The 10,718-nt window shown below is 38.2% G+C and overlaps 1 protein-coding gene and 1 pseudogene across 1 annotated transcript; both read right to left on the bottom strand.

Annotated features, from left to right (window-relative positions):
* Positions 1–2,066: 2,066 nt before the first annotated feature.
* Positions 2,067–6,241, bottom strand: LOC103988948 (protein FAR1-RELATED SEQUENCE 7). The gene is made up of 5 exons (XM_065156187.1): positions 5,924–6,241; positions 3,145–5,780; positions 3,011–3,059; positions 2,700–2,773; positions 2,067–2,558 (listed from the first exon to the last, which is right to left on the bottom strand). Exons 1-3 carry the CDS (start codon positions 6,217–6,219, stop codon positions 3,043–3,045), a joined length of 2,949 nt encoding a protein of 982 aa, XP_065012259.1. The 5' UTR covers positions 6,220–6,241; the 3' UTR covers positions 2,067–2,558; positions 2,700–2,773; positions 3,011–3,042.
* Positions 6,242–7,486: 1,245 nt separating this feature from the next.
* On the bottom strand, positions 7,487–8,794 carry LOC135641418 (NAC domain-containing protein 2-like; annotated as a pseudogene).
* Between the last annotated feature and the right edge of the window lie 1,924 nt (positions 8,795–10,718).

The raw sequence follows: 10,718 nt of genomic DNA, 5'->3' as shown, positions 1-10,718 counted from the left end.
ATCTAGAAAACTATGTCAGATGCTTTACCAGTGATAAACCAAAGAAGTGGATTAAATGACTTCCTTCGGTTGATATAATATCACTTATCACTCTTGTACTAAAATGACTCCTTTTGAAACAATTAATAGTCGACCTCCTCCCATGATTATAAAATACATGTCTGGTTCTTTTAAGGTTGATTAAGTGGATAAAAATTTGCTTGATAGGGATAAGATAATTTAACTTCTAAGAGATAATCTTGTAATCTCACAAGCTAGAATAAAGCAGTAAGCCGATAAGTATCATAGTGAGCGGGAGTTTGTAGTAAGTGATTGGGTTTCCTTTTGACTTTAACTTTACAAGCAAACTTTTATAAAGATTTAATCTTCTATGAAGCTATCTCTTCGATTTTTTAGACCTTTTAAGGTGTTGGAACATATTGACCCGATTGCTCATCGCTTTGACTTACCAAGAAGCTCTAACATACATTCAGTTTTTTATGTTTCTTAACTTAAAAAGAAATTAGGTGAAGATGATATGATGTAACACCATTTACCATATATTCCTTCTATTAGTGAGGTTCAAATCTTACCTCAGTCATACTTGATCAACTTGTTATGATGTGTCATAAATATCCTATCACTGAGGTGCTTGTCAAATGAGCTAACTTACCAATTGAATATACCACTTAGGAGTCTTACAAAGTATTAGAGGAGAAGTTTTGAGAATTTGATAGTGTTCTAAAGACAACTATTTTGGATAGACGAAATATGTTAAGATTTTTTAATTTTAAATGTTTCAATTTGATATTAGTCTTTATTTTCTTATTTAATTCTAAGTTTTTCCTTGAAATCCTAATCAATTAGGGATTACTATTTTTATTTATTGTTTTATTAAAATTTCTTAATTTTAAATGTTTCGATTTGATATTAATCTTTATTTTCTTATTTAATTTTAAGTTTTCCCTAATTATGATTGAAATCCTAATCAATTAGGGATTGCTATTTTTATTTATTTATTTATTAAAATTTCTAGTACTAATTGACTAAAGATTAAATAACTATATATGTATAATATATTTAATTATTTTTCTCAAACAATCAAACAAGATTCAAAGCCTTGGATCAATTTAAAAATTAATCGTCTCGAAATGATCAAACCCCTATCTTTTATTCTTTTTTGTCTTTTTATCTTTCTAAAATTTTTAGATAAAGCCATTATGTACCTAAAGATGTTTATCGATCGGATCAAGAACCAACGCCAGACTATATGACTCGGTACCTGATAATATTGATTTCTTTAGTGATACCCGATGATGATACAAATCGATATTTCAACAGATGTGCCGATACCATACTTTGCTCCGACGGTTCAAAACTGATGAAGGATCAAGATTTTAAACCATAGTTTCCAGATTTCATAAGTTTCACAAACTGACTAAGGTTTGAAGTTCCTTTTGTAACGCAGTTTCTGTCGAGCATCTGAGCATGAAGAAATATTAACAGTGGTCTTATTTGCCGCAACCATAAGTGTACAGAATATTGGAACCAAAACCGACCGGAGAAACATCAAACACAAGCAGCCATTTTCTGGATTATGATAAAAATTAACTAATAAGCAATAAAACTATATGTTAATAGTTATAGCCTTATCCACATGTTCTTAGGAATCTTAACACACATCGCATGCTAAATAAAAAGTTGCTTGACATGCCCATTTTATTACAATAATAAACTGGCGAGTCTGATAGATATTAGATGCTAATTACATCACTATATATATACAGCCATCAGGACTGCTTGAGCAGGTTTGCATAACATCATCCATCCATATCCATGATACTGAAAATATACAGCAGACTTGGAAAACATCATCCAGAAGCCCCCATCATGCTTCTTGTTATAACAATGGGCTACTTGAGCAAATATCTATTCTATGCAAATTCCCTATGATACTTCCAATGTCAAACAATAACTCATAACTGCTGACACTGATAATTTGAGATTGCTACAATTTATATGTTTATATACTCAGAATGGTTGGGAGTAACTCACCAAATGTAACCAAGGACAGATAGGCCAAAACATACATCATGGAAAATAAGACTTAGATTAACATATATCTACAATCACAATCGACTTAACCATCAAGACTCATCATGGACTTCAGGAAAAGGCTTAGGAAAACTAGACAAATAGTAGGCATTGAGACAGTTGATCTGTTGGTCATACTGTTCTTCTGCAAATCATATTATCTAACAAAAATACCACTCTGACTACTATTTCAAAGTTGGTAAGTTAGGTATTATGGGAACAAAATAAAAGCAAAGGAATAAAGATGCACAAGCATAGCACTTAAAAGCAAGTGCTTTAATATACCAGCCGTGCGCATGTATACTCCATAAATATCCATCAACTTGTTGGCCGCGCTTCCAGTATTACTTGTGTAACTGCATACCTCATGTTAACTTCACAAATTTAGAGACTCTGATCGTTAAGCAAGCAAATGGAAAGTCTTACATGCAATTCCCTTCCCCATCAATTTAGCGCTCTTCCTCTAATAAGGGGGCAAAAGAGACCTGTCAACATGAAAACAGAACATGACAAGAACATGTTTTTTATCAATTTAAATGCCTTCTATGCTATGGGTTATCTGAACTTGTAAGCCAAACTTGATTTATGATCCAATACTCTTATTAAATATCAGAGTACGAACTTACAAAAATCCAACATCGAAGTCTCACGCTTCCAACCACCGTGACTGGTAGTTCAGCCAGCAGCGATTGCCAGCTGACTGAAGCACAGCAAAAGGGAATTATTGTTAGTTTAACTACGATATGTCTTACCTTACAGTACATCATTTGAAGATGACCATAAAGGTTATTATTCATAATAAGGGTCACAATTTAAAACATGCTACCTCCATTTTAATAAAGAAAGGATACACAACCTAGGTCAAAATTACTATGCAGATCTAACATGAGGCTACAAACAAGAAACAAGCATAATAATTCTAATACTAAGAATCCACCTGATCCATTCTGAAATGTTTGGTGACACCTGTTAGAACCCAGAAATTCCTGCACGCCATCCAACTTTTAGTGCCTTGACGTAAATACAGAAGAACCAATATTTCAAGTATCGACTGGAGCAAATAATGCTAACCATCGTCAGGATCTCCAGAAGTTGCAGTTTGCATGATCTGGTGTATTTGGTCCATAAGTTGGCCTGATAAGCTCTCAATAAACATATACGATTCCAAATTTTCTGCAGCTCTTACTGCAATTTTATTCAGAATGGAGCACAAAGAGCTATATCGCCTTCCAACAGTTGATCTGTTTTCCCCATTAACTGCTATTCCATGATTTTCATGTAGGTTTGTCACCTTTGCATCTTTAGTCCACCGCTTCAATATATAATGCGGTGGCAACTCCTTAATATTTATAACATCAAGTGTCTTAAGCACATGACGGCAATGAATACCTACAAACTCGAATCTTTTGCAACTGCATGCAACTGTACCATTTGATGAGTCAAATTCAACAATGTATTCCTTTGCCTTATCCTCAATGGTAACCTTGTACCGAAACATTGTCCCTTCTTGTCCGCAACAATATACCATACAATCCATGGACAATTCAAACTCTGTTTGGAATGTCTTATATACAGCAGGTGTATACATATTTGCAGCCTGTCTCAACATTCGGGAAAAAGGCAATTTAGCAATACATTGGTGTGCATGGATATCATATTCTAATTCAGCATCTCTTCGCTTATCGACAATTTCTTCATAGCGTTTAAAGAAGTCCAGAAGATCGAGTTTTGGGTCCAAATATTCTTTGAGTTCACTGTTCATATTTTCACTAACCAGTGTGGATGTCATGTCTGCACAAAACATTTGTCGTTCATACGGCAGCGCCCATTTCTTCCTATCTTCATATAGACTAGCCAACCATTCATTCGCATGGAGATCATAACTTTGCAATAAAGTTTGCCAGCCTGACAAAAACTCTTCCTCATCCTCATAATCATAAATGCATTTACTGAAATCTCTAGAGAAAGTTTTTGAACCTTGGAAGATGAAATTTAGGTACATGGTAGCATCATTGTACAACTGCCACACACAAAGACGATGTGTTGTACCTGGCCACGTCGCAGCTAATGCATTACTCATCATCTTAGATTGGCCTGTCAGGATAACCTTGGGTTGTTTTCCGTTCATGGCATCCTTGAATGTCTGAAATAACCATTTGAAAGATTCTTCTGTTTCATCATAAAGCATTGCAGCACCAAATATGATGGCTTGCTTATGATGGTTTACGCCAATGAAGGGTGCAAATGGCCTACCATAGTCACTCGTCTTATATGATGTGTCAAAACAGACGACATCACCAAAGTATTCAAAGTCAACTATAGACTTGGCATCACTCCAAAAAACATTTGCTATTTGGTCATCCCTGTCCAGCTGCAATGCATAGTAAAAGGAGGGATCAGCAATCTGTTTCTCATGAAAGTATTGCATCATGGCTCCAACATCTCCAATCCTAACATCGTTTGTCCGCTTGGATGGAATGTAATTCTTGCAATTTACAGAAGTAAAAATGGGATCACGACAACTGTCTCTCGGTGCATCAATTTGTTCCTCCATAGTTTCTGACACTGCCCCAAATTCATCATCAAGATCCACTAAATCAGCCTGAGATTTAAGCATCCCCCTACGCCAACGCCATCTGAATAAGTGAGCTTTGGATGGGATTACTAGTGGATGATTGTGCTTTGGCATGAATTCTGACACACGATACCTCCCATTCTTCGTGATCTTAATGGTCATGGATGCAAGACAACCCGTTCTGTCATACGGCTTTGGACACCTTTTCCTCTGCTCATCTTTCTTTCGACGAAATCCCTCCTTGTGACAAACATAAGTCCTGGAATAAACCACGCCCGAGGCTCTGCGTTTCACTAGATGCTTTCTAACACTAAATCCGATGCTGGTAGCATAGTTAATATAAAACAGGTAGGCCTCTTCATCATCCTCAAATTCCAGATCGACCTTGGGCACCAAGCTCTCGTGCTGGGCATCATCAATGCAATGATGCGCCTCCCCTGTTTTGGTAGAGGAGTAACCACAGCAGGTCTCTGGCACTCTTCGCTGCATATATCTCAAAGCTGTTCCCAAATCTTCAACCTTTGTGGCATTGATAGATTTCAGCGGCACAAAATTTGCAAGACTTCGCCGAACCATCGCTTGCTTTAGGGCGTTCTTATCGCCAGCTTTTCGTGTTGTATCTGATCCACTAGTCGAATCGGTGACAAGCAATGGAACCTCGGGAGCTAGATCATGGTTATGCTGCGGCTCGAACTCACTCACGCGAAATCCACCATTGTCCAAGATCCGGATGGTCATGTGAGCTTGGCAGCCGCTCCTGGCGTTCGGCTTTGGCTTCTTCCCCTCCTTGAGGCTCCTACAGAACCCTTCTTTGTAGCAGGAGAACACCCGGCAGTACACCGACCCAGAGGACCGCCGCTTCACCAGATGCTTCCGGACACCAAACCCCATCCGCATGCCGTAGAGGCAGTAGAAAAGGTAGGCCTTCTCATCGTTCTCGAACACCATGTCGACCCTCGGCACCCAGCCCTCCTCGTCGGCAGCAGTTTCCGCAGATCCATCATGCTGCTCCGCCGGTTCGGACGTCATTTCTTCCTTGGCGACGAAATTTCCCGCTCTAAAGCCTAAAATGATCCGATCTTTCGCTTCAGCCGGAGCCGATCCTGGTCTGCGGAAATTCGAAACATCTCCCCTTGGCAAGAACAGAGAGCGGCGTGAGGTGCAGTCTGGACGCGAAACGAATTCACAACATCTCACCTTTGAGTGATGAAAGAGCTAAGGGAGGCGGAAGGAGACCAGGAAAACCGAAAGGAACGAGATCGGAAGCGGATTCACCTCGGCTTCGGTTGCACCTTCTCAGTTGTAATGGCGGCGCGTTGGGAGGGAGAGGAGAAGAGAGTGATCGGACAGTGCGAAGGTCCGACCACGGTTGGACGGCAACAGCGGAGGAGAGGGGGGCGGAGCAGAGGAGAAGGGAGAACCTGCGGTACGACCCGCGCGGATGCGCTACACGTGTCGGAGTCGACCGCGGACACCAGGGGGCTCTTCAATCCAGCTTTGGAGCACCTCCATCGAGTCCAATCGTTCGGGAGCCACGTGTCGTCGGAAGCGGCCATTAGTACGAGAGCCATGCCATGTAGAATGGCCCGGAAACCCCACTTCCAACATTCTCGGTGAGAATTGAGAGGCATGCGGAGAAGAGCTTTTGAATGACAACAGATTGGATGGTAGACTCTCCAACTTTCGTTCGATCCAAACTCCGGTAATCCGAAAAATACTTGTATTCGTCTCTAAATCCAAATATACTATATATTATATTTCAAACTTGATTAAACAACATACAAATCTGATTTAAATCGATCAAATACATATAAATATCCGAAATAAAAACAAATGTTAGTGTCTTAATCGGCCATATCTCGAATCAATCTGTTCTACCTTCTAAAAGTCATTATGTCACAGGAACTCAAATACCCAAAAAGGACGATTAATCCATCAACACAAATCCATTATATTAAAATTAGCATTGGGAGTATGTCCGTTAAAATTACTTCAATGTTTAATTCAGTATAAAATGTAAAGTAAAAGTTAAATAAAAAAAAATTAGATCTCAAACAATAAATTATATGTTATGTGAAAAGAATATCCTTAAAAAATATTTGACCGACTCTATGTTTCAAATTATAATTACACTCCAAGCTTCCGGTCATCGAGAAAGAGGTAGGAAAAAGAGGGATTTTTAGCATTTGCGGATAAATCCAATAACTCGTGAGAATAAGATAATTATATAATTATAATAAATTAAGCTATTTGTTTTTTATTATAAAATACGTACATAAATAGATATATCAAATAAGAATAATCCTTACAAGATTTTCAACAAGATAAACCAAGTAGATTCTAAAATAATGTACATTACAGGAATGATAGAAAAAGAATTCGCTCGAGAAGAGACTTCGTGAAGATAAAATTAAAAAAAATAAATTAAAGTAATAATAGAAATAAACTTTTATATTTTAATAAAAATAATCTTTTTTGTATTTATTATAACATCGGAACCCATTCTAGCTTCGATATCAAAGTGACGTGTATGTCTCATAATGCTTTGCATGGATGCATTACATCTGGATAATATCCACCTGAGTAAGTGCAATGTACGTCTCGGAATGCTATGCATGGATCCGTTGTATCTGATCCACTCTTTCATACTATTTCTTTTCAGGAGTGATGCCGATCATGCATGTCATGATTAGTATGCAAGTGTGTGCTTTTAGTAGCTCCTACTCAGAGAAGTCCATATGCTTTTAGTAGCTCCTACTCAGATTCTAAAGCAGATTCACAGAACCCACAGAAACATACATCTAAAAGAACACATCAGCAATCTAGTCATCGACCATCTAATACACAACAAAGATTGATTGTCCATGAAGTCCATATGCAACAAATACCACCCCAAAGGCAGGCATTATGTGGACCACCAGAAGATCTTGCATTTCTCCACACACCACACAACAAGAGCACAAAACTCTGCAGCCCCAAACTTCGTCTCCAACTACACTGCTGCCCAACTGATACAACTTCAGATACATCACAGACACACATTGACCCGTATTCTTCATTGGAGATAACGGATCTGTGGGGTATTTTGTAGGTCCACACCAATTAGTAGTCGACGAGCGTCACTTCTGGTAGTACTTGTTACCGAAATCCACTAGAATGGTCTTTGGAGATACACGAAGAGGTCCTGGAGCGAGTCGCGGAACACGGTGGCGTCCTCGTCGACTAGCCTGGCTCCGAGGTCCATCACCCACTCGTCGCAGCCGTCCACGTCCCACCTGGGCTGGATCTCTACCTCCCGCTCGCACATGAACTCCGGCGACGACAGCGCGTGTCCCGAGCTGCTCGACTCGCCCAGTAAAACCGCGGCAGCGACTCGGACGAGTCGAAGCAGATCATGTCGGTCGCCCCCGCCTGGGGGAGGGCCTCGTGCTTTAGCTGTGGGTGAGCCTCCAGCCGACGGTGGTTCCTCGGGTTGGCCTGCTTATCCACGGCGCCCATCTTGTGGTAGATCCGGCACAGCGCCCAGTCGTCCAATTGCAGATGACGGCGAGCAACTATGTGTCGAGTTTGGATGAGAACATCTTTGCGTTTAATGGTACGTGTAAGACATACCCGGAGGCTCTGGTTCTTCTTGCGGGCGGAGCGGTCAACGTCGGTGAGGCGGTACTCGTGCATGATCCAGTTGGTCTTCTCAGACTTGGGCGGCTTCCCTTAGTAGAACACGAGCGCCTTTTTTATGGCCATCGGCTGAGGCGAGCCGATGGGCCTGTCGGCCCCGGTGGCCTACCAGTAGCCGGTGCCTGACGCCCAGTTAGGCCTCGACCCCTTGGGGTACTTGCGGTCCCGGGGCGAGAAGAAGTACCACTCCTCCTCCACGTGGAGAGCCATTCCTGGCGAGATTTCGAGACGTCAGGATCAATCTGCACCGTGCTATTAGCACCGGACGGATGAGAACAAAGCAGGCGCGAGGGGGGCCGACTGCGTGCTTACCTGGGAGCTGCCAGGGGTCGTACTTGTAGAGGTCAACCTCGGCGACGACCGGCACGGGGATGGGCTGCGCTGCGCGGCGCACCGGCGGAGGAGGTAGTGCATCACCAGCTCCTCGTCCGTGGGGTGGAAGCGGAACCCGGGAGGGAGGACCAGATCGCGCCGTTAATCCTCTCGCCCTCTGCCGTCGCTGCTGCTTGCTGACACGAAACAAAGGAGAAGCGACCGCCATTTATAGCGGCGAAGGGAGAAGGCAGATACAGACGTGCGGGGGATTCATAGATAATTATCTAAATAATTATCATGTTCTAGAAAATTATAATTATAATCGATGATCTAAAAGTTATGAGATAGTTTATATACTTAAGATGATCATGGATTGAGGTAGTTTATATACTTAATTTGATCAGGGATGATATGATGGAATGATCTATTTATCACTAAGTCTTATAAATAAGATCATATAGTTGATGATGCAAGGTAGTATGCATTAGTGTTATTCATCTTACGTCTTATTTAATACTACTTTAGCTTTTTTGGATTCAAAGTATTATATTTTTATTATTTTCTTATTCATTCATCCCCAATATTTATAGTATCAAAGTTAAATTTTAATTTAAACAATATATTATGGCTTTCAATGATAATTATATATCTCAATCCCTTATTTTCATCTTTTTAGACAAATACTATAAATTTTAAAGTATCAAAATAAAGATTTTATTGAAGTCTCATGATCTTTGGGACTTAATAGAGAATGGATATGCATATCTATATAAAAAAACCAAGCTAAGAAAAAATAGAAAGAAGAACTTACAAGCATTATTCTTTATTTAATAAGCTATATATAAGATAATCTTCTCAAAAATTACAGCATCGATAACCTTCAAGCAAGTGAAAGATTTTTTTTCTCGAATGTCTAAAATTATTTGTCAAATGAAATCTTATGATGAGCATCTTCATAATCATATAATTATTATAAAAATTTTGATAAGCTTAACTTTAAATTTTGATTATGTTATTATTGCAATCGAGGAGTCAAAAAATTTATCTACTTTTTCATTTGATAAATTAATAGGTTCTTATTTTAGATTAAGATTGAAGTAAGGTTGAATAAATCACTTAAAAAAATAAAAAAAATTATTGTAGATTAAGATAGAGTCTTTTACTTCAAAAAAAAGAGAAAAAAAATCAATAGTAAGAGGACATGACAAAGGAGGATTTTATGATAGAAGAAATAAAAAAGAAAAAGGAAGAGGACACTTTTGATGTGGAGCAAAAATAATCAAATTATGATTAAAAAAAATTATAAGAGTGAAATTCAATGTTATTATTATAAAAAGTTTGGTCATATGAAGATAGATTGCTAGAAATGAGAAAAGCAAGCAAGTGATATGGAGGAAAATGATAAACATAGTAAATTATTTATGAGTCATTCATAAGTTATTGATATTTCAAATAATATTTGATTTTTAGATAGTAGATGTTCTAATTATATGTTAGACATAAGATCAATGTTTAGATATATTGATGAAACTCATAAGTTGAAAATTAGACTTGGAGATAACAAGCAAATCCAAATAGAAGAAAAAAAATTAATTGAGGTGAAAAGGAAAGGTCAAAAAGTTTACACTTAGATGTTTTAAATATTGAAAAACGTGCTTTGTTGCAACTCAAATGAATGAGTATAATTTGTAGCATTGAAGATATGAACATTTTAACATTAAAGATTTAAGGTTGTTAAATAAAAAAATTTTGAATTACCTAAAATTAATACACTTGATGTATACGAAGGATGGATTTATGATAAATAAAGTAAAAAACTATTTCCTATTGGAAAAGCATAGAGAGCATCCAATTATCTTGAATTAATTTATGCTAACTTATATGAACTTATAAATATAAATTTATTTAGTGGAAGTCGATATTTTTTATTGTTTACTGATGATTATAGCCGCATGAGTTTGTTATATTTTCTAAAATTAAAATATAAAATATTTGATAATTTTTTAAAATTTTAGATACTTGTAGAAAGGCAAAGTGGTAGATGCATAAAGTCAATTCAGATAGATAAATGTGATGA

Source organism: Musa acuminata, chromosome BXJ3-6 (genome assembly GCF_036884655.1).
Source record: "Musa acuminata AAA Group cultivar baxijiao chromosome BXJ3-6, Cavendish_Baxijiao_AAA, whole genome shotgun sequence".
In the NCBI taxonomy this organism is placed as follows: Eukaryota; Viridiplantae; Streptophyta; class Magnoliopsida; order Zingiberales; family Musaceae; genus Musa; species Musa acuminata.
This window is presented reverse-complemented; position numbering and strand designations above follow the sequence as displayed.